This window comes from Python bivittatus, unplaced genomic scaffold (genome assembly GCF_059951505.1).
Source record: "Python bivittatus isolate LINGU-HERP-01145 unplaced genomic scaffold, Pbiv_v1 ctg000980_np1212, whole genome shotgun sequence".
Lineage (NCBI taxonomy): Eukaryota > Metazoa > Chordata > Lepidosauria > Squamata > Pythonidae > Python > Python bivittatus.
Genome location: NW_028277125.1, coordinates 4,824,356 through 4,849,206, shown reverse-complemented (window position 1 = coordinate 4,849,206; position 24,851 = coordinate 4,824,356). Strand labels below are relative to the sequence as shown.

The window sequence follows — 24,851 nt, the reverse complement described above, 5'->3', positions numbered from 1 at the left end:
AGATGACTGTCTAGGCCCTGCTTAAAACATTCAGTGAAGTTAATCATAGGAACGGAACAAGAAATGCCTATGCTGGTTGACTCCTAATTCTCAGTGAGTTATTGTTTCTTGAAATGGCCCTGTTGGCCCAGAATTTGATGACAGCTTTCATTTTGTTACAGGACAATTCTTCCAATAGAGCAGCAGAGGTGATTCTATCATTTTGCTATGTTTATAACAATCTCTGCATTTTTAATTTAAAAAAATTTAACAGGACCATGCTACCAGTTACTCTGACGTGTTGTAAGACCCCAAACAAGAGGTGACCAGGGTGTGTCTAACCGCAAGCAGAGCCTCCTGATCTGGTATAATTGATGAACCAGATGGATTTGTGCAAAAGTCCTCTTCACCACGGCTACCATCTGCTCTTTCGGCAGGAGCCAAGAGTCAAGGAGGACCCCCAAATTGCACATCGATTCTGCCTGGGGGAATGTAACCAAAGAGAGTCTTCAGAGTCAGGGGACCCTAAAATCCAGAGCTACTTGGTCTTGCTTGGGTTAAACTGATAACTCTTCTTCATCCAGATCCCCACAGCCTTCAGACATTGGAAAAGAACCTTTACTTGGATGACCCAGGGTAGAGATGTGTAAGTGGATATCATCAGCATATTGATCCTATACTGATGGAAGACCTCACCTGGTGGCTTCACGTAGATATTAAATAGGAGTGGGGGAAGAATAGGATAGGATTTACTGGGCTATTTTGCAGAGTAACTGGCACTCCTTTTTAGATATTGAGAAAATTGTGTATACTGTAGTAGAGCGATTCATTCTTATTTCTGGGACTCCAGAAATAAAAAAATGCTGTTTGTCATAATAGATTCTGTGACGATTAAATCTGATTTACAGTTATTAGAGGCAAATAGGGTTGCAGTCACCATTCTACAAGTGAATTTCTTAAGAACATGTGATCCAATTGGATTGAATTTTGGGCTGTTGTCAGATCTTAGCTTGGGTTCATCCTTGATCTTTTTTCATCTCTTCTGACATTTAAACCTCTTTGAATGTGGTTTGCTCTACATCAGTGTTCCTCAACCTTGGCAACTTTAAGATGTGTGGACTTCAACTCCCAGAATTCCCTAGCCAGCATGCTGGCTGGGGAATTCTGGGAGTTGAAGTTCACACATCTTAAAGTTGCTAAGGTTGAGGAACACTGCTCTATATGTTGCTATCTTTTTATTCCCCAGTGAATTTGTTATAATATAGCTGAGTTCTGTTTTGTCAGTAATGTCTGGACCAACCCACCTCTCCCCAGTTTTCCATTTTCCAGATGGTTTTTGGATAGATACAAACATTCTTGTTTCTTCAGAGAAATTCTTTCGGTACTGGCTCAGTATCTGATCCTTGGAAGAACTTACTTTTCAGATGGAACAACTGACGAAAATTATTCAGAGAAAGTTTTTCCATCCTTATATGTTTTTCCATCACCCAGGGAGTATTCTGTTGCAGTAAATTGCTTCTCAGTATAAGAAGCAATCTAATTGTATATAAATATATGAGTAAAAGCCTCCCTCGATTAGGAAAAATGAAAAAAAAAAGGTTGTGATCGCACACCATTAAATGCGCATATGGAATTGAGGACTCTGGAGTTGTGGATATGTGTAGCATTTGCCTGTTGGGGGATAATAAAGTGAAAAAAGAATATTCTTTGTTTCAGTGAAGTATGGGGAGCTGGGCAGTGTACAATTGTAATTAATAATACCAATAATAATTTTATAAAAAGTGTGCTCAGATTCAGGTGCTTTTACACATGGGAATGGCTATGAGTTGGTCATTTTCCATTTGGAGTGGATTTCTGTCCTGTACTTCTCTATTAGGTGATGGCATTCTATCCCTCCTGCCCGACGTAGATAATATAGATGCATTAAAAATAGAATTTCATGGAACAATATGCCGCCATCTTAAAATATGCCACCCCTGGCCAGCCTTTTTGATCTCTAGGAGATCAAAAAGGCTGGCCAGGGGTGGCATATTTTAAGGTGGCGGCATATTGTTCCATGAAATTCTATTTTTAATGCATCTATATTATCTACTTCAGTCAGGATGGATACCTCTCCAAAAGGGTGTGTTTGGAGGTTATTTTTGGAGTGGGTCTTCATAATGAGGCAGGAGGGTGAACGTGCATCCCGTTGCTGTTCGATCTTGTTATAAAAATAGTAAAGTCCCCTATCTGCTATAGCATAAAGCTCTTGTTAGGGGAAAAAGGAGTGACTTTAGGAGGCAGTTTAATTGTAAATGCAAAAGAAAAAAAGAGATGGGGCTTCTTTATACCCCATACCAGGGATTTTTAAACTGTGGGTGGCTGTCCCCACCCTCCAGAATGACAGATGAATGCATGTGACTCCCAGCTCACAAACCAAAGCAATGATTTCACTGGGTTTAAGGTTATAATAATGACATTTCAATTTCCCCAGGATCTGTTAGATCACACTCCTGCTTCACCCGGGCAAGTGCTTGCCCAGGCAGAGCAGGGTTGAGCGCTAGGAGGAATCCTGCCCTAGGTGTTCAAGCCCCCCACGCCGGTTTCTGACCCTCCATTTGAGAGCCCCTTTCACAAACCTAGGAATTGCTGGGCACTCTTGTCCTGTGAAAAGATTTTCAGCATTCCCACTGACGTAAGAGGATGGTCACAACTATGCAAAGCCCCCCCCCCCCTTATATGCATGTGACAGGTAAGAAAGGAGCAGGACATCAAGTTCAGTTAATGTAATTGTTCATAAGTAATTGTTAGTATATAAATAACATTGTAAGCCACTCAGAGTCACTTGTAAAACCAAGATGAGCGGCCATATAAATATGATGTAATAATAATAATAATAAAAATAACTGCGTGGTTGTGACCTCCATCGTGATGTTTTTGACCCCTTCTAGAGACCCATATCCCATATAATCCAATAAATAAAGTCTTGAATGCTGCCCAGAGTCATAATGGAGGTGGATGGGTGGATCGATGGGAGTTCTGCCCTAGCATTCCCAGCGGTATTCGTGGGGAGGGAAGGCCGGGGAGTGAGAGGTGACCTCACATACATTGCACAGAAGGCAGTTAGGTAATTTGCATGAGTTGCGCCACAGTGTAATGATTGTTTACAAGGCTTATAGCTACATTTCAGTTCCGTAAATGCTAAAGAATCAAAAACACGTACCCAATTAAAAGAAGAGTAACATGAGTAATTTTAAAGAACCGCATGCTCTCAGTTAGTTATTTTCATTCTTTCGAGTTGTTTTCCTGGCTTTACCTTTCTGGGAAAAAAAGGGAAATCCATATGTTTCCTCGAGGTTTCAAGTCCCTGGAAAGATATAGTGAGTGATGCTGACATTAGAGAAGTATAGTGAATACTGAATATTGTTGGTGTAAACTGGATTTAGTTCAGTTTCCTTCTCTTGTTTTCTTATATCCTGCCTTTAATTTCATTTGTCCTTCTGAACTTTGCATGTTCCCTTGAAAGGATATAGCACACTGGGTAAAGGATGCCTTTATGTGCGTGATGAGCCCTAGGGAAGATAGGCTGTAACTCTGGAAGACCCATTCCACAGTTTCATGAATCAGACTCGCTTGCCTGATGCCTTGATGATCTCAGCAAATCTCCTCTAAGGCTGCCTTTCCCAAATCACTGCCCCCAGGTGAATTGGACTAAAATTCCCATCATTCCCCGCCAGCCAGCCCTTGGACTAAATCCCATCTTCAGTTAACGTATCGATAGCACTACTGGCTGGGGATGATATTAGAGAGTACAAGTACAATGATTTGTTTTGTTTCTCATGTGTTCCTTCTTTATGTTGCTGTCAGATCTGGTGGCTGGATCCTGAGCTAACCTATGGCAACTCCAAGCCGTTTGTTTTCACCCAAGGCCATTCGGTGTGCAACCGCTCCTTCTTCCCTTGTTTTGACACGCCAGCTGTGAAATGTACCTACTCTGCAGTTGTCAAGGTAAGGAATTTTCTTAGCGCAAGAATGTAAGAAGAGCCAGACTTGATCAGACCCCAAGCAGGGCCTGAACATCATGTTCAGTAACAGCCAGAATTGAGCAGTCTTTGAATTCTGCCTTTGATCCAGGAGCTCTTACGACCAGTAGCAGGCCTTTTTCACCACGAATTTTCCCAATCCTCTTTCTAAATCATTTCCCCTGGTGGTCATCACCTCATTCGGAGAAAGCAAACTCCATACTGTTACTTTCTTTGTCCTTCCTGGAGCTCCCACTGTTCGGTTTCATCAGATGAGCCTTGGTTCTAGTAACACTAGTTTTTCAGTTCTAATATCAATTAATTGTTTTTATAAATGGCTGTTTTGTGATTAATCACATCCCCTGTGGTAGCCGTTTTGTGAATGGGATACCCTGCTCCTTCCAGTAAGCTATTTCTGGTAGCCCACCTCTTGATCTCAGAACGTCAAATGCTGCTGTTGAAGCCTCTGATCCCAGGGAGGTGGTAGGATCCACTTTAGGATTGGGCATGGGATTTGAGCATCATAACAGCACTTAACTGCACAACTGATGCATGAGCAAGCTTTCTTCAGAACAGAATTTAGGTTGCTAGGACACATGGTCCAATTCATGTTTTTAGAGTAGATATAATGGATATTCCTCACACTTTTGTCAGTCATTAGAAGATTCTTCCTTTTTTCCAGGCCCCTGCAGGTATGCAGGTGTTAATGAGTGCTACCCAAAGTACCTATGAGGAAGAAGAGGGCATATACCAGTTCTACATGGAATACCCCATTCCTGCTTACCTCGTGGCTCTGGTGGCTGGGGATCTTGTAGCTGCAGACATTGGTCCTAGGTAAGGCACTCTTGTCTGATTTAGCAGTGTTGGTGGAAGGCAGGGATACTGCTAAGCCATACCTTACCCCCGTGCTTGGTGGAATTGCTGGGAATTGTAATTCAACTTTTTTTATATATAATTTTGTATTGCTTTTAATTAATAACCAAAAGGAAAAAAACACAAAATAATAATACACAAGAAGAAGGTAGTATTACAAAAAAGTGACAAAAATTAAAAGAACAAAAAACAAACAAACAAAACAAAAACTTAGCATAGTATACCATTATATAGTAAGTAGTCACATGTCTATATATATATTTATTTAATGCAGATATTATTCAAACGCATATATATTTCCAGGACATTTATATGACTGTCATTTTCTTTAACCCAGTGTATTTTGTATAAATGAATCCCATATATCATTATATTTGTCCATACAAAGACGACATCTATAGGCAGTCCGCTCATAAATGGCAAGTGCAGTCAGGTCTCCTATCCATTGAATAAATGGGGCCGTACATTTATGAGTTGCTGGGAACTGTAGTTCAACAACTTGTGGAAAGCCATAGGTATCAGATCAGATCAGGACAATAGTCCTGCTCACCTGCAGACGTGAGCAAACGTAAGATCTGACCCCTGCAGTGTCCCTGTTGCCGATTGGCTCTGCTGCAAGGCATGTCTCACCAGAGTTGCTTTTCTGGATGACCAATATTGGACGATCATGAACTTTCTTTAGAAGGTATAGTTAGGTGTCAGTTTGCATCTTCACAGCAAGACTGCAGAATGAGTACTGGGCCCAGCATGAATTCTGTTGTTTGTCTGCCTTCTTTGCAACAGGAGCAAAGTGTGGGCAGAGCCATGCCTGTTGTCAACAGCTATTGGCAAACTCTCCGGTCGAGTGGAGCACTGGCTCAGTGCTGCAGAGAGCCTCTATGGTCCCTATATATGGGGCAGGTAAGCTTGGTTTGGTTCACCAAGGAGGCTGTTACAGCACACATACAGTGGGGCAAAAAAGTATTTAGTCAGCCACCAATTGTGCAAGTTCTCCCACTTAAAAAGATGAGACAGGCCTGTAATTTTCATCATAGGTATACCTCAACTATGAGAGACAAAATGAGAAAAAAAATCCAGAAAATCACATTGTCTGATTTTTAAAGAATTTATTTGCAAATCATGGTGGAAAATAAGTATTTGGTCACCTACAAACAAGCAAGATGTCTGGCTCTCACAGACCTGTAACTACTTCTTTAAGAGGTTCCTCTGTCCTCCACTCGTTACCTGTAGTAATGGCACCTGTTTGACCTTGTTATCAGTATAAAAGACACCTGTCCACAACATCAAACAGTCACACTCCAAACTCCACTATGGCCAAGACCAAAGAGCTGTCGAAGGACACCAGAAACAAAATTGTAGACCTGCACCAGGCTGGGAAGACTGAATCTGCAATAGGCAAGCAGCTTGGTGTGAAGAAATCAACTGTGGGAGCAATAATTAGAAAATGGAAGACATACAAGACCACTGATAATCTCCCTTGATCTGGGGTTCCATGCAAGATCTCACCCTGTGGGGTCAAAATGATCACAAGAACGGTGAGCAAAAATCCCAGAACCACACGGGGGGACCTAGTGAATGACCTGCAGAGAGCTGGGACCAAAGTAACAAAGGCTACCATCAGGAACACACTACGCCGCCAGGGACTCAAATCCTGCAGTGCCAGATGTGTCCCCCTGCTTAAGCCAGTACACGTCTGGGCCCGTCTGAAGTTTGCTAGAGAGCATTTGGATGATCCAGAAGAGGATTGGGAGAATGTCATATGGTCAGATGAAACCAAAGTAGAACGTTTTGGTCTAAACTCAACTCGTCGTGTTTGGAGGAGAGAGAATGCTGAGTTGCATCCAAAGAACACCATACCTACTGTGAAGCATGGGGGTGGAAACATCACGCTTTGGGGCTTTTTTCTGCAAAGGGACCAGGACGACTGATCCGTGTAAAGGAAAGAATGAATGGGGCCATGTATCGTGAGATTTTGAGTGAACACCTCCTTCCATCAGCAAGGGCACTGAAGATGAAACGTGGCTGGGTCTTTCAGCATGACAATGATCCCAAACACATCGCCCGGGCAACGAAGGAGTGGCTTCATAAGAAGCATTTCAAGGTCCTGGAGTGCCCTAGCCAGTCTCCAGATCTCAACCCCATGGAAAACCTCTGGAGGGAGTTGAAAGTCCGTGTTGCCCAGCGACAGCCCCAAAACATCACTGCTCTAGAGGAGATCTGCATGGAGGAATGGGCCAAAATACCAGCAACAGTGTGTGAAAACCTTGTGAAGACTTACAGAAAACGTTTGACCTTTGTCATTGCCAACAAAGGATATATAACAAAGTATTGAGATGAACTTTTGATATTGACCAAATACTTATTTTCCACCATGATTTGCAAATAAATTCTTTAAAAATCAGACAATGTGATTTTCTGGATTTTTTTCCCCATTTTGTCTCTCATAGTTGAGGTATACCTATGATGAAAATTACAGGCCTCTCTCATCTTTTTAAGTGGGAGAACTTGCACAATTGGTGGCTGACTAAATACTTTTTTGCCCCACTGTAGGTGTCTGCTGGGGGGAACGTGATGAAATGAATGTTGGGGTGCAAATTCTGTCCCTTATGTGTTTGTGTGTGACTCACAACATAGGCTGAAAAAGGCAGAGTTTGTGTTACGATGCCACAATACACATTTCTTCATCTTGGTTAGAAACAGAGGCTGATGACAGAATGTTTTTATATATTTTCACACAGACTTGCAAATATTCACACATGCTTAAGAATACAGGTAATAATAGGTTTTTTCACAGAACTGTCTTCTGTACATAGCAGAGCACGCACGATACCTTTAAACAAAATAGGGACATCAGCAAAGATTACAAGGAAATGTCCAGCAGTAGGCAGTACCTTGTCAGTCTTGGCTGATCTAAAAAAAAATCTAAGCAAAGTTGGACCTGGTTAATAGTTGGATGGGAGACCACCGGGGTATCTCAGGGCTAAGCTAGAAAGTTGAAAAAATTTCCCCAAAGTCGACCTAGGCTAACCATGTCCGTACTTTGCCCATAAAAAGTACATAGCCATGTCCATGTCATTACCAGGATTTGAGCTCAGCTCAAGCAAGTCCTGTATTTACTCACAAGATTTATCATAGGTGTTTACAGAAAGGAGAAACTATTGAAGGAAAAAATAACTAATAGTCCTCACTTAATGACCATTCATTTAGCAACCATTCAAAGTTATGACAGCGCTAAAAGTGACTTATGACCAGTGCCCAAAGTTATGACCATCATAGAGCCCCTGTGGTCATGTGATCGTGGTGCTTGGCAACCAGCTCGTACTTAGGATGATTGCAGCATCGTGGAGTCATTTGTGACCTTCCCAGTCAGCTTCCAGCAAGCAAAATCAATGGGGAACTGCACAATTCACTTAATGACCATGTGATTTGCTTAACGACCATGCTGATTCACTTAATGGCCACGGTGATTTGCTTAACCACCACAAAAGAGGTCATAAAATCGGGTCTGGTCACGTGATGATTTGCTTAACAACCACATTCTTAGCAAACAATCGCTTAGCAAAAACCAGTCCCAATTGTGGTTGTTAAGCATGGACTACCTATAAAACAGTTTGGCCTAGCCAAAATGACTACAGAAATGCTTCAGTGCTTAGCCTAATGCTTGAGAATATAAAATACAAAAAGAGGTAGCCCTTGAGTTACGACCATTTGTTCAGTGATTGTTCGAAGTTATGATGGCACCGAATGAAGGGACTTATGGTGGGTCCTCGAAGTTCCAGCCATTGCAGCGCCCCTGTGGTCACATGAACAAAATTCGGGTACTTGGCAACTAGCTTTCACTTACGACTGGCTGCAGCATCCCCGGTCATGTGATCACCATTTGTGACCTTCCCTACCAGCTTCCCACAAGCAAAGTCAATGGGGAAGGTGGCAGGGAAGATCACAAGTTGCTTGGGTAAGTCTCCTCCACCCCCCTGGCCTTTCTTTGCTCATGCACAACGTGGTTGCCTTCCCCGCCTCTCTGCACTCATACACACGTACGCACCTACCAGCACCCTCCTTCTCTGAGCCTTCCTGTGCTTGCACAAACGCATCCCACACCCTGGGCTCCCTGCGCTTGTTCCACTCTGCATCACTCCCCCAACTCGCCCACGGCCTGCACCAGGCCTCCCCCACCCCCCGTGGCACCCCCCTGGGGTACTCCCGCACTCCTTAACTGGGACTCCCTCTGCTTCCTGTTTAACGATTTGCATGTCTTGGGGTTACGATGGCAACCTGGATTGCATGGATTGCTGTTGCCAAGCGATTCAGTCATGTGACATCGCGCTTTATGACCGCATTGCTTAGGAACAGCAATCCCGCTCCCAATTGCTATCATAACTCAAAGACTACCTGTACATTACAGGTAGGGGTTGAAACTGCAAACTCAGGGCCTGTGTACCGGAGAAGAGGAAGTAGACCCCTTGCCGACTCCTGACTGTTACTCAGGGCTTGCTGAGTAAACAAATCAAGGGCTAAAAATACTAGGTTGCTAGGAAAATGGGTTTGGGTGGGCTCTGTCACTGGGTGTGTGTGTGTGTGTGTCATACTGTCCTTTCCCTGTAAACAAGACCATTATATGAACTTTTTGTCTCTTCCTTCCCTCAGTGGGCCCGATTTTGTATTCTGTCCCCTGCACAGCAAACTTGATTCAAGCAGACTGTGGTCTCCACTCATCAGCTGCGTCTGGGGGAGTTTTTCCCCTTCAGTATGCAATCCCTGGCATTGGATTGGCAGACTGTTTCTACTACCAGCTTACAAAGATAAAGAGGATGTGTGGGAGGATGCATGAGGACCTGTCAAGTTAGGGCTTGAGAGGCTATAAGGCACAGGGCTGCCCTTGATTTTTAATTGCCCAGGATGAACCACGGGATGGATTAAGCATCATTTTAAGGGAAAAATAAGAACTAGAGTCAAAATGGATGTATTGATCTTGTTTCAGAAGCTCAACTTACCATCTGTTCTTGTCAAAAAGGGGTCATCAGCAAAACTCTCTAGACCATCTGGTGTATCATCCTGTCCAGGAGCTGTCAGAAGGTCTCTGAATCCCATCCTGGTTGGGCTTAAGCCAGAGGAGATAATGTAAATACCAAATGCCAGAGTAAGCCATCATGAAGGACCCCAAAGCCAAACCCAATATGATTGCAGAAACATATTTGGAAAATGAGAAGCTAATGCCGAGTCTCTCCTTGGACTTTGTGTTCAAACAGTTACAATGAGCTCAAGAATAAAAACAAATCTGCTAATTTCTCTTAATAATCTCAAGAGAAGGAGCAAGGAAGGGGAAAAAAATCTACTGGTGATGCAGAACTGCAGCACTCATTTATTTCCCCAGGATAAGTAGAAAGTGGTAGAAATAGGGAATGACATTATAAATTAATTCCAGAGACATCTCAGGTGGGTAGAAGAATCATATTTCATATTTAGCCGCAAAACCAGTTCCTGCCTTTCACCTTAAGCTACTTGGTTAGGATTACTAACAGGATGTGGAGGAGAAGCAGGATACATTTGGATCACAAATGATACCTGATGCGCAGCAGTCGTTCTCCAGTGACGTTAACCCAACCCTGATTTTTCCCCTTCCTTTTTCCTTTTATTACTGTTTCAATAAATTATGGGGAATTTTATGTATATATGTCTACATATCTATGTCTGTCTGTCTGTCTCAGCTTTGAGAATTATGACTTCAAGGTTCTAAAATTGATCTGGGTTCTCGCTCCCTCCTCTCACCTCCAGGTACGACATTGTTTTTCTTCCTCCCTCGTTCCCTATTGTAGCCATGGAGAACCCATGTTTGACCTTCGTTATCTCTTCCATCTTGGAGAGCGATGAATTTCTCATCATTGATGTCATCCATGAAGTAGCCCACAGCTGGTTTGGCAATGCAGTCACCAATGCCACCTGGGAAGAGATGTGGTTGAGCGAGGGGCTGGCCACTTATGCTCAGCGCCGAATCACCACAGAGACTTATGGTAAGCTCTCTCTTAAGCTGAGGATTGCACCTCCAACTTGTGAGGGTTGCTGAGGCCAGCCATCCCCAGATTGGACACCCTCCAGATGTGTGGACTTCAACTACCAGAATTCCTTACCATGGACATTCTGGATGAATAATTCTGAAAGTTGAGAGCCCAGATCTGGAACTGGGGAAAGCTGGTCTGGGATATTGGAGAGCTTGTTCCTGTTGGCAAATGCATTAAAACACAAGCCTGGTTTTGTGCCTTGCAGCCCCAGCAGAGGTTCTAGATAACTGCACAGCTGCCATGTAGGTGCAAAGACAATTCCCAATAAATGTCCAGTTGAGCAGAGTCCCCTTTTAGTTGTTTAATTATCTTGTTTGGTTCACCATTTTAGATATTGGGGTGTTTTTTAATGACATCGGGTTATTTTTGTCACTGTTTATTTTTGTTGATGTGCCAAGGGTCACATTGCTTGAGTTGGATGGCCTTATAAATGTGTGAAATAAAGAAATAAGGTTTGGGAACTATAATCTTGGCAGTCTTTACTGTTCTGGCCAATGTAGGTGTTGCTCACTTAGATTCTTAGTCAAATAATGAGCTCCTGAGACCAGAACTGGTGGGAAGCTTGTCTCAGGACCACATGTAACATTTCTGCTGCTCTTGCCTTCTCCTGACTGAATTGTCACCTTGTCCTTTCTCCAGCATCAGCAAAGCTGTTGAACAGTATTTGTGCTAAGGAGGAAGCGATCTTTTATGAAATGGGCTTGGGGAAATAAGTCCAAAGGAATGCAATTAGCTTGCAGCTACTGATTTTCTTTTTCCTTGGCAGCTTAATTCTAGAAGTTCAATAGCCTTCTAGAATAAACTTGAAGGTAGAAAGTTTTGCTGCTTCAGCCAGGGAAAGAAGATATTTTTGTTTTTTTTAAATTAAGTGGTACATTAGTACTGAAATTAATGATATGTGCTTAGTAGCAACAAGAAACAACTCAATTCCATCTGAATTTCTTCATCTTTTTCATCTCTATTCAAACCCTCTGACTGTACATCTCTCCAGCCCATTCATTTTCAACTCAACAAGTACCTTGACAGGGTAAATCACGGAAACTGCAATCAGTTAACATTAATATGATTTTTTTTTTATTCCTCTGAGTCAGTTTATGACTCCTGGCAACTACCTGGACACGTCCCTATGGTTTTCTTGGCAAGGTTTTTCGGAAGTGGTTTGCCATTGCCTCCTTCCTAGGGCTGAGAGAGAAGGACTGGCCCAAGGTCACCCAGCTGGCTTCATGCCTAAGGTGGGACTAGAACTCAGTCTCCCGGTTTCTAGCCTGTTTCCTTAACCACTACACCAAACTGGCTCTTAATATGACTACTGTAGAGTAAATATGCTTTATACCACACCCTGACCTTAATTATTGATCTATAAAGAGTAACCTTTGAAGTCATATGCAGAAACTCTCACAGGTAGTATGATGTAGCTGAACAGCTCACCACATCTCAGGAGTTGCTGCCCAGAATTATTTGAAAATGCCTTCTGGGTTTCTCTTTTGGAAATCCTGTATCATCAGCTACATTCACAACTCTGTACTATTTCAAATGGTTATTATGAAAACAAATAATTACTTGCCCTGAATCTTTGGGATGTGACAAACCATGCTGAAGTTCTTCACTGTAAGACACTGACTCTCTAGGGCAGGGTTTCTCAACCTTGGCAACTTTAAGAGGCGTGGACTTCAACTCCCATAATTCCCCAGCCAGCATGGCTGGCTGGGGAATTCTGGGAGTTGAAGTCCACGCCTCTTAAAGTTGCCAAGGTTGAGAAACACTGCTCTAGGGCATAAGATTACCTATTGCCTCTGGCGGTGATTAATTGAGCTACCATGATGTCACAGATGGGTGGGGTAGACTACCAGTGGCTGAAGTGCTCAGATTGCAGTAAGATGGGACAGATATGCTTCAGGAAGACAGCAAGCAAGATTGAGTGGAGCAATGTAATGAGGCCATGCAGCTTGGATCAGGGAAGGGTTCAGAGCAAGGATGGAATAAAAGCAAGTGTTTGAGAGGACAGGATTTATGGAGAAAAAATATACAGAGGGGTAGGCGTCATATGTTGGAAGGCAGAGGCATCTGAAATTCTGCATAATCTGGAAATATTACAGGTCTCAGATTAAAATACATGCATTTTGGGGGACAGGTGCTGCTTTTACATGTCTGGAGACAGCCTTCCGCCTTGATGCCCTTCACAGACAAATGAAGCTCCTTGGGGAGGACAATCCTGTTAGCAAACTTCAGGTTAAACTTGAACCAGGTAATAAGGTGGCTGGGTCTTGTCTTTCATAAATCAAGCCAACAGATTTGCCTTCTTGCGCATAAATGCATGCTCTTCCATTTTCTTTGCCCTGGAGCCCCGTGGCGTCTGTAAGAAGCCACCATGAACTCAAATGACAACTTGTGCCTGCTGATAGGCAGATGTCAAGATTATCCTGACATCCCGAGAAGGAATGCAAACAGGCCCTGGGAACTGGGCAGAGGTGAACGTTAAGGAAAAGGAAGAAGTTCAGAACGTTAAGGGCAGAAGAAGAATCCACCAGAAAGAACCCCACTTTGATTTTGTTTAGTGTGAGATGTAGTAGGGAGAAACTCTGGCAGGCTTTCAAGATTCTGTTATTATACCACAATAATAACAACAACATTATTCTTGGAACCCTGCTGGTCCTGCTTCTCAGCCTTGTTGACCTTGAAGGGCTGACCCAGCATCTGACTGTGGTAGGGAAGTCACAGCATTTGCATGACAGCATCATTGCGTGCATATCCCAATTTGATGCCTACACCTGCCCCCTTTCCAGCCGCAGTTCAGGGACACTGTTAGATATGAAGGCCCCTGTCAGCAGGAGGGACTGAATTTCTACTTGTACTCATGTTTAATCAACTAGTGGTAGCTGTAACTAGCTGAAAACTCCACAAATACATGGAAGGACTGGGGCAGGAGGGGAGGACGGGACTTGTAACTGTAAAAAGCAATTAAAATATGCTAAGAAATAATTACTTTATGTTTGGTGTACCGAGTGTGTGTCCTGATTGTGATTTTTTGTTTAAACTCCCCTGTCTGAAATTAGAATATTTGTGAAAATTTGATGAAATTGCAAGATCTGGGCTAAGAGACAGTGGGTTTACTTAGGTTGTAAACATTCGGAGTTAGGCCTGTTTCCTGTATGAATGTGTATCTGTCTGAAAGTGTAAGCATTGCGTGAAGCCACTAAGCTTAAGGTTTAAAGTGTTGTGATTTATAAATATGATTTAAGGCTTAGCATGAGCCCATCCCATTGTGGTTTGTTCAGTATACCCTGGCTTAATGCAACAACAACAACAATAACTTAATACAATAATAAACCAGGATGGTGTATTCCCTTTAAAACTGTAACCCTGTATCCAATTTTCTGGAGCAGTATTTCTCAGCCTCAGCAACTTTAAGATGTGTGGAGGTTGAGAAACACTGCTCTAGAGTAAGTGTCTCTGTATAAGAATCTCAGGCACTTATATGAGTCTTGAATTCACATCCTTCCCCTATATGTGTCTGTCTTTATGACCCCAGAAAGGAGATCTCCAAAATTTGCCTAAGCCACACCACTCTTGCACACAACGAACCGAAGAAATTGCTCCCCAGTTACATGGTGAATCCAGTTAATGGGAGGTGGCCAAGCATGTTTTCTTTTTATAGCCACAGGAATATGGGTGCACCTTTTCTTTCCCTTCTCCTCTGGGTGAATTGTTCAAGGAACTACCAAAATGAAAGTTGCTGTTTGACCACAGCAGGAGGTGAAGAGAGGAAACGATGGCTTGGTTCATCATAGCTTGTGGGATAAACACTGCTTGGCTGGGTTCACAGAACATGCTAAGCCAGAGTCCAGTTTCTGACTCTGAAGCTGATTTGTCAGCTCTTTGATCCCGGGCTTTGCATTTATAGAATATGTACAGTGATAGTTCTAGAAAAGTAAATTCTAAAAAAAGACATAATTTGAAGGGGAAGAAAATGATGCCCCCGAAAATGTATATTGCCATTTTTTTCCTATAACCATATCAGAAGTCCCTCCTTCACTCCTTCCTTTTTTTTTTTTCCAGGTGTGAATCCCAGCAATCTGATGAACCTCTTTACGTACGAGAAAGGGTTCTGCTTTGTTTACTACCTGTCTCAGCTGTGCGGAGAGCCAGCACATTTTGATGCCTTTCTCCGAGTTAGTAACCTGGTTTGGGGGTTGGAGGGGAATGTATTCATGGGTGCCCATGAATACCTAACACACCTTCAACCTTGCCCATGGATTTCAGTTGAATCCTTCAGAAAAACAGATGACCCCACCAAAAAACCAAGGGTGGAGTTTAGATCTCAGTCATTGGTTTGGAAGTAGGATCACTAGTTGGAACATACCAGCAAAGCGTCTTGGTGTGTATTACTCTGGCATAACCTGACTAAAGCTTTTCTGAGAGTAACAAGTAAACAAGTAGTAACATGAGAACACAGGAAGCAAAAGTAAAGACTTCATTAGGTCAAGCTTGGCTGATAGTCACGTCTGTGTAGATTTTTTGGCAGCAACATGGAAATGTTTTGTCATTGCCTCCTTCCTTTTTCCAACTTCCCAATCTAGCATTGGGATTTGACACCTGGTGGTCTCCCATCCAAGAATAAATTAGGTTCAACCCTTCTTAGCTTTTTTTCAAGATCCAATAAGGCCACCTGAGAAAGATTGAGAGGGGTTGCGTGCACATACTATGTATGTGTTTAAAATCCCTTTAGTGTAAGTACTACTCTGATTACTATAGAGACATGGTTCGGTAGCTTTTAAGGCAAAAGTAGGAAAAAGTTTTGCCATTGCGTTCTTCCTGAAAATGCCTTTCTTTTCTCAGCAGTGGCTCCTGGGTCTGTCAGCATTTAGCCAACATAGATTCAGTTTGGTGCAGAATATCTGAAGGTCTCTAGTGCATGTGAATATACCCCTACACCCACTTGCTAAAAACTCTGAAGCATTATTGATTTTATTTCAGAATTTAGCTTCAGTCTCCTAAATTACTGCGCCATCATAAAAAACTGGAGCCCACTGTTGTTTAAAGAAAGATATTATGACGGATGAATGACCTTTGGAAGTTTTCTGGGTGGGGGGGATTTATGTGTCAGAGCATTAGAAGTGCAGCATGGCTATTCTTGGTTTATCTAAACCTTGATCATTTTCTGCTGCTTCCTCTTGGAGAACAAGAGCTCCCTTAATTGTAATATTTTACTTTGTTCCCTAGCATGTTTGCCCCATCTCTGTTGCTTTTCTGATAATGTCCATGCCCTGTCCCCCAGTTTCTGTGACCTGGCTAGACCTTGGTGTTTCTGTGAATTCTGTAACCCATTGTTCGTTTGTTTAATTTATATTTCAACTTCAGTCACCTCCCATCTCACTCAAGGAGTGACTCTGGGCAGTTTACAAGAAAACAAGAATAAATATTAATTAAAATACAATAAAAACAATGTACATAAATACATAACGTATTCCTCTCTTTCAGGCCTATATTGAGAAGTACAAGTTCACAAGCGTTGTAGCCCAAGATCTGTTGGATTCCTTCCTGGCGTTCTTTCCAGAACTGAAAGAACAATGCATTGATTGCAAAGCAGGTGGGAAAGGGGACCTTGACAGAATGTAACACACACACACACGACCTTAGGAGTATTGCCCAGATGTAGGAGACAACTGCTAGCATCCTGTTTCTTCAGTGAATGCGCCACATGGGTCTACTTTTGACTGGGGCAAAGATGGGATAAAGTTCATTCCCACCCAGTTGTTCCCTGTCTTGCAGCCCAAACCCAAAAGAAGAGAAGGGGCCAGGGAAACAGTGAAGCTACAACACACATTTTCCCTGGCTGACATTCAGCTGCTGTTTTTGCACACTTGCACACTAAGGAACTTTTTAGTAGTGCAAAAATTGCATGGTAGATTAGGATAGAGGGTTTTGTAGGCAGGCCACCCTTGTGAATCAGTCAGCTTCAGCTGTAGATGGGATAGGCCTTCTCTACAAATTCGGCCTCAGCTATGAAGGGAGGGACAGTTCTGAGCCTCTTTAGCAGCTGGTACATAGAGCACTTTGATCTCCCAGTAGCCCTTGGCTAACTTAGGTTATTCCAAGGTTATACTCTTGAAAGGGGTCCATAAATTGCCATTGGTGCAAAATGCAGCAGTGAGACTGCAAAGAGATATGAGATACTGAGATAATCATAAAGCTTGTACTGAAAGAGCCATGTTGGTTGCCAGTTGTTTACCAAGTGCGGATAAAGCATTGATTGATTGATTGCCTCCAAGTCAGTGTTGACTCCTGGTGACTGCCTGGACAAGTCCCTGCAGTTTTCTTGGCAAAATTTCAGAGGTGGTTTGCCCTTGCCTCCTTCCTAGGGCTGAGAGGGAGGGACTGGCCCAAGGTCACCCAGCTGGGTTTGTGCCTAAGGCAGGACTTGAACTCACGTCTTCTGGTTACTAGCCCCATTGCCTTAACCACTACACCAAACTGGCTCTCTGGATAAAGCCCTAAACATCTTAAAGTCTGACTGTCTAAGGGATGGCCTCTTCCATTATGAACCTCTCCAGATCAGCAGAAGAAGCCCTCTTACAGATCCAAGCCTGTCTTTCTAGGATGCAGGTTTGGGTCTTCTCCATCATTGCTTCTAAACTATCAAATAGACTCCCTTCAGAATTACCTTTGGCCCCCACTTTCTCAGCATTGAAGAAATGCATAAATATGAGTCCATTTTGCCAGGTTTTTATCTGTTAAATTGTTAGCACTCCTTCCGTGCTAACATTATTTTTAACTTGTATTTTTACCATTGTATCGTCTTTATTTTTAAGTTGCTTTAGCTGGTTGGAGCGCTTGCCACAGCAGAAATGCAGGATGTGAATTACATAGATTAATTGATAGAAAGAAAAGGCACATAGGGTGGTTGTCTTGGGCCTCTGGAGATAATTCAGACGTGTGGTTGTCAAATCTGGGAGCTTTGTGCTATAGTACTGTGATAGACCAAAAGTCCCATTGTGTCCTTGGTCTTGAAGACCATCTCTTGCTGCAGAGCTAGGGAACATTTCTGTCTCTGATGATGATGATTTATATTCATTTATAAAGGTGGTGCACATAATACTCCTGCCTCCTGTTTTCCCCAAAACAGCAGCAACTTTGAGAGAGGGTCTTACCTAAGAAATCCACTGTGAGCCAGAGCAGATAGGGCTGGGCCAGCAGTCAAACCCTGATTGTACTGCACTTATGAAGAGCACTCAGCATTATCTGAACTGTAAATTCATTAAACAGGCTTGGTATACCCAACCAGCTGAGCCTTAAAAAACTAACCCCAAATCAGCTGAGTTGAGTGTGTTACACAAATGTTGCCAGCTGATTTGTTGGTGGAAGCTTTCTGTGCAAACCTGACTGAGAGAACACAGCAGCAGGTACTCGGCACACCTGCAGGATGTTTCCAATTTGATCCTTGTTGGCAAATCTGTTTCAGGACTAGAGTTTGACCGCTGGCTCAGTGCAACAGGACCTCCTTTAATTGAACCAGACTTATCTCAGGGATCCAGCCTGACCCAGCCAGTGGAGACGCTGTTCCATCTCTGGACCATGGAGCCTCTGGATGCCGGAGCTGCTGCTAACAGCGTCGACATCACCGAGTGGCGAACATTCCAAACGGTGCTTTTCCTGGATAGGTTACTGGATGGGTCGCCCCTGCCACACGGTGAGCTTTGTGGTTGGAGATGCAAGGAGACTGACACTTCATTAAAATCCATGCTTTTGCAGTGTCCTAAAGTTGCTTTGTTCTGGGAGGAAGTAAGTAGAGGTAGTCCTCACTTAGCAACCACAATTGGGACCAGCAACTCCATCACTAAGCATCGCGGTTGCTAAGCAAAACATCACATGACTGCGATGGGCTTATGACCTCACTTCTGCGGTGGTCATTAAGTGAATCGCCCATGGTTGTTAAGTAAGACGTCACCTGACCATGACTTGCAGTTTTACTGCTGGCTTCTCTATTGACTCTGCTTGTCAAAAGCTGGCTGTGAAGGTCGCAAATGGTGGGATGCTGTGATGGTCATAAATGCCTGCCAGTTGCGAACCGCCCAATCTTGATCATGTGACCATGTGGACTCTGCAACAGTCATAAATGTAACGACTGGTCATTAAGTTATCTTTCCAGCACTGTTGTAACTTCAAACGGTTGCTAAACAGAACAGTTGTTAAGTGAGATCTACCTATACCTATATTAACTTTTAGATAAAGTTTAATATTTTCATATGTCCAACTGTATAACTCTTTCATTCTTTCATTCATTCATTCAGTCAATTATATAGCTGCCCATCTCTCTATAGTGACTCTAGGTGGCTGAAAAAAAAATTAAAACCAAAAGAACAAAACAATTTAAACAATATACAGCAAAACTATAATATAAAACATGGTTATATTAGTTTCTTTTTTCTTTTTTTTCCTCTGATTTATTCATTCTACTTCCTCTTCCCTTCTGTTTTATTAAATAAATAAAGCAAAAATAAAAAAGTGCTCCAGGTAAAATGGAATGGAAGTCAAAGATTGGCTTCACATGACTCATAATGCGCTAATTGGCTTATGTGATTTTACTATTAGTGTGTTGAGTGGTTTATGGCATGTTATGTGTTGGTGTTTTTGCCAAACCTTGGCTCAGCATGATTTGTGAGTCAGGCCTTTGCATAAGATTAAAGGATGCAGCCAGGCAGTAATACTGAATTCTTAGTACAGTGGAACCTTGAGTTACGAATTTAATCCGTTCTGTGACTCTGGTTGCAACTCGAATTGGTCGCAACATGAGGCAAATTTTCCCATAAGGTTCAATGTAATTACCGTTAATCCGTTCCGGCATCCGCGGACCACACGTCAGGGGCGGAAAAATGGCCGCAGACCATGTGTCATGGGTGGAAAAATGGCCGCGGATCACGTGTCGGGCGGAAAAATGGCCGTGGACCACGTGTCGTGCGGAAAATGGTCGCGGACCACGCGGCAGGGCGGTAAAACGGCCGCGGACCATGGGGAACGGGCGGAAAATGGCCGCGGACCACGCGGAACGGGCAGAAAATGGCCGCGGATCTGGTTCGTAAGTCGAGGTGAGTTCGCAAGTCGAGGTAAATTTTTGGGGCCGGAGCTGGTCGTATCTCGAAAAATTCGTAAGTAGGGGTGTTCGTAACTAGAGGTACCACTGTATAATTAGGCACAGGAGCCAGCAATCAAGTGGTATTAAATTTATACTACTTGAATTCTGGATTCACATGTCCTACTTCAAAACCAAACTAATCACATTACAGCTTAGCCAGTGGAAGACAGTTCATCACTATTAATTTTAAGAAATGGCAGACTGAGCCTAAAAACTAGGAATATTGTTATACTTTGATCTGGCTGAACAACCTTCCTGGATTGAGTTAGGCTTTCTGATGGAATCTCCAGTAGGCTCTGAGCTACTTCTAGATGACCACAGTTCCTGTGTGGGGGATGTGTTTTTTCTCTCTCTCATGTTCAATGTCTTTTGGCCCCAGGAGGTGACCTGGGGTTGGGCTCATGCAGTGATGTCTGGTTCTCTGAGGGAGGTGGCAGTCCCCACAGCCTTGAAAGACACTGTGGTGAGCCATCTCCTGAAGAGGCCTTTGCTGGACCCAACCATCCTGGACAATTTCTGTCCAGTCTCCATTTTTGGGGGAAGGTGGTAGAAAGGGTGGTCAGGCTTTAGTTCCAGAGAATCCTGGAGGAAGTGGATTATATAGACCCATTTCAGTTGGCTTTTAGGCCAGGTTCAATACGGCAAGAACCCTGGTCACTCTTGTTGATGATCTGTGGTGGAGCCACAGGAACGAGATCCATATTATTTCCACTGTAATGACTTTCCAGAAATTAATCTATATACACACACATGAGCCACCCAGAGTCATTGCAGAGTTGGACAGCCTCTAAATCAAATAAAGAAAATAAAAGCAAATAAGATAAATTTTGTCCTCCACAGAGGTGATAACAAAGTTGTCTGAATGCTACTCAGCCCAGCTGGACAACATGAATGCTGAGATTCGTATCCGCTGGCTGCAGATCATTGTCCGCAACGATTACTATCCCGACCTTCATAAAGTCCGTCGCTTCTTGGAAACCCAGGTACCAGCTGCTGGGTTGAAAAGCTTTGTGTTGCTCAGGGTGTGAGACCTGTTGATGTACAAAGGCCTGGGAATTTCTGATGCTTGGTCCCGGGAATAGATGTTTGTATGGCGTTTGTTGGCTGAGGCAGTGGAAAGGGAGGACTGTGGGCAGATACCTTTGTGTTCAATTCCATAGTGTAAGCAGTGTAGTTTCAGCTCCACTTGACTCCCCCGTGGCTGATTGCTGTTTACCTAAGTGGTTTGAGCCCCTGCTTTTCCTAATTTAGCTTTAAGCTTTAGCTTTCCTAATTTAGAATTAGGAAACTAATTCCCCCCACCCCAGACAGACCCAGCTTTTTGCTAAAAATTGGGCCAGTCATACTCTCTCACAGCCCAACCTACCCCACAGGGGTTTTGTTGGGGGATAAAGGGCAAGAGGGAACACTGTGTATGCCTCCTTGAACCAAAAGGCAGGATATAAATCCGATAAACACAAGCAATAATGGAATAAATACAGGTAGTCCTCGCTTAATGACCATTCATTCAGCGACCATTTGGAGTTACGAACCTACTGAAAAAAGTGACTTATGACCAGTACCAGAAGTTATGGCCATTGCAGCACCCCTGTGGTCATGTGATCAAAATTCAGGCACTTGGTAGCCTGCCTGCACTTACGACCACAGGGGCATTTCAATTCCCCCCATCCCCTATCTCCTCCCCACCCATGCCCTTTTGGTCCCCTGCACCCTGCGTTGTGCGGTGGCAAGCAGCCTCAAAACTGCGTGGCTCTGCGGTTGCAAGAAGCGCCTGAACCACAGCACAGTGTGAAGCCACAGCCACCCCTGGAAGTCTCAGCCACCCCAGCCTATCCCAGCAAAAGTCAGCAAGCTGCAGCAGCCAGGAAGCATCAGCAAATATTCATTCACCCAGCTGCCTTCTCTCCCAGTTCCCTGCACCAGCCTTTTGCCTTTTGCACCCAGCTGGAGGTGAGGTAGGTGGGCGAGGGGAGTTGAAGGCAGTTGCTTACTTGACTGAGGCTTGGGGCTGGGAGGGAGCAAGCCTGGGATGGCTTGGATTGGGGTGGGTGCTCGGTTAAAGACTGGTAAAATTTGCTTAACGATGGCAAGGGGAATTGCTGGGATTGCCGTCGCTAAGTGAAGCAGTCGTGACATCTCGCTTAACAACTGCATCACTTAGCGACCTAAATTCCGGTCCCAATTGTGGTTGTTAAGCGAGGACTACCTGTAGGCCTCCCTGCTTATCCTGGGGGAATGGGCCACTAGGTGGCAGCAAAGAGATTTCCAAGTGCTTAAGAGACATTAACTGGCCACAACTCAGTAAGGTAGGCCACAATTATTCCCCTGCTGCAGATAAGGAGCTTTGGCTGGGAGAGAAAGCAGGAGTTTTAGGACAGATTCAGCCTTTGACTACTTAATTCGTAGCTGGTACCAGGTCTTGGTTATTATGACCATCCAATTCTGACTCAACATGAGTCTCTTGGAATGACACTCGGCTCCTTCTGCTTGCACCGCAGATGTCCCGGATGTACACTATTCCGTTGTATGAGGACCTCTGCACCGGCACCCTCAAGTCCTTTGCCTTAGAAGTTTTTTTCCAGACCCAGAACCAGCTCCACCCAAATCTGCGGAAGACCATTCATCAGATCTTGACCCAGGGCTTGAACCCGCCACTCCTTGCCACGGACGCAGCTGCTGTCACGGTGGACCCTCCAGCTGCTGAGCTCGAGGACAGAGGAGCTGCGCACGGTGCTGTTTCTCTCAGGGACGTCAATGTGTCTGCATAGCTCTCCAGCTCATGCCAGGCCTTGGAAGCTGGAGGGGCCAGCAAGAACGCTGACCTAGTACTGCCCTCTTGCCCTTTGTGCCACTGCTGGGGGGCTGGATTTTTTAAATTCCTCCCCACGTGTACATTGAGAGTCCTATGTGCCTTCAGGTGCCTGACCCCCGAGGCACAGCGAGATATCAGGGATGTACCTTTTTCTAACTCTAAGCAGCGACTGGTATCAGGTGGCTCTTTTGCCTTGATGCATCATGAATGTGAACTCCAGGTTGATTTTTGTTTCTGCCAACAAAGAGCGTTTCCAGCACTTGACAGGCGTTTTGTTTGTCGCCCTCCAAGCCTTGAAGGAGACAGAATCATCACTGGCCACATGCTGTCCACGCACTAAGAAAAGAAAAATTTATCAGGATCATGGTGATTTGAAGGCGGGGCAGTGCTCTGCAAAGCACTCTGTCTTCTCTCATTCATTGTGTGTGTATATGTACACACACACACATGAATGGGATTCATTCATATATATATATGAATGAAACTGTTTAAAGGAACGTGGGAATCTGTTCTGTTTTATGCTCTGCTTGTGACTCATGAAACTGTTGAAAGTAATGTGGGAATCTGTTCCATTTGACGCTCTGCTTGTGATTCAGAGTCCTGAAGAATGAAAGATTTCTTCCAGGCAATGCCTAGATTTCAGGAAAATGGTGAAAATGGTTAGGGGTCAGCTATTAAGAGATTTGGGTGGGGGTTGACAAGCTGAGGGTGAATGCACAGCAGGCTTTATAGAGAAGCTTCATCCGAAGCAAAGGATGGGGCGGAAGAAGAAACCTTAGGGGTGTGGGGTAGGAACGTGGGTGTGTTAAAATTGCTTTGCTTTCTTCGGAGACCAGCATGCCCCAAGGGTTACGGTGTACTAGGCACCCTCTGCTAAGCAGGGGTGGGAAGGCCTTTCAAGATTGTGCCACTGAAGTCAGTGGCCAGTCACCAAATGCAACAGTGCAATGTTCTGTTTAATTTTCCTTCCAAAAAAGTAAAATAGGAATGTTAAATCTTTGCAAAAAAAAAAAAAAGGTGTCCTGACTCTGCTGTAGACATACTGACTTGTCCTCCATCCTTGAGACTGCACCTTTGGAGGGTGCCGCTGGTGGCTTCCTTTGCCCGTGTTCCCTGCACACGAGCTCACACCCTTTTCACGTGTTTTACCAAAGCAACTCTGGGATTTCTTTCTGCACATACCTCCCTTGTTCAAGAGTAATATTTATTCTCTGTCCTGGAAAAGACGGGCAGAGGAACCCCTGGATACCACTCTGTGTCCAGCTCTGGCAGGGAGGATGCCTGTCTGCCGCCACCTGCCTTGTGAAAACTAGTTCCAGATCCACAGAGGTGCTTAAATTGTCTGTTTCCTCTTCCTTTGCTCTGTTTCCCTTGAAATGTATTTTCACCTGGGGTGACTCTTGGCTTCAGACAAAAGGAGGAAAAGCAATAATGAAGTTGGACTCCAAAGTCGCTTCAGTCGGGTTGGGATAATTTGGCTTTTTGGCTCTGGGATTCCTCCTTTATTTGGAAACGTGCAGGGCTGGCATCTCCCCAGACATACGTTCCACTTCTAAAGTGCTTGGTTTGCAGCCCTTTTGACACCTGTTCCAGTCTGGCAGAGACCACAACCACTACACCTTCCTGCCATCCTAAGCTCTGTTATCCTGCATTTTTATTTTTTCCAGGAGAATGTATGCAACCCAGGGGGAAATTCCTTGGAGATGTACATGGATGCCTTACAATAACATCACTTATAAATGTTGAATTAAACTAAACTTTGTGACTTTCGGAGTTTTGTGGTTGTCTCCCCCAGCTATTTACAGTATCATAAGGATATTAGAATGTGGGTGCAAGAGATGCAGAACTTTGCTAAAGACAGACTCCAGACAGTTGAGCTGCTACAACAGAGCACATAGAAAGGGTGGGGCTCTAACTTTGTGGCAGCCATCTGGACTTTTTTGACCCGTGTGGACATCCCTGACTCCATGCTTGAAAACTCATTGCATGACACCTTT

At 43.9% G+C, this 24,851-nt stretch overlaps 1 protein-coding gene across 1 annotated transcript in view; it reads left to right on the top strand.

The window, feature by feature from the left end:
• The window catches only part of RNPEPL1 (arginyl aminopeptidase like 1), a 29,177-nt gene extending 4,558 nt beyond the window's left edge, over positions 1-24,619 (top strand). The window contains exons 2-11 of the mRNA XM_088132674.1: positions 3,826-3,966; positions 4,663-4,814; positions 5,637-5,753; positions 10,629-10,864; positions 13,044-13,157; positions 14,969-15,081; positions 16,391-16,499; positions 18,372-18,599; positions 20,883-21,025; positions 22,541-24,619. Coding sequence (XP_087988800.1) covers positions 3,826-3,966; positions 4,663-4,814; positions 5,637-5,753; positions 10,629-10,864; positions 13,044-13,157; positions 14,969-15,081; positions 16,391-16,499; positions 18,372-18,599; positions 20,883-21,025; positions 22,541-22,810 — 1,623 coding nt within the window. The 3' untranslated portion in view covers positions 22,811-24,619. The remainder of the gene's footprint in view (positions 1-3,825; positions 3,967-4,662; positions 4,815-5,636; positions 5,754-10,628; positions 10,865-13,043; positions 13,158-14,968; positions 15,082-16,390; positions 16,500-18,371; positions 18,600-20,882; positions 21,026-22,540) is intronic.
• The last annotated feature ends 232 nt before the right edge of the window (positions 24,620-24,851 follow it).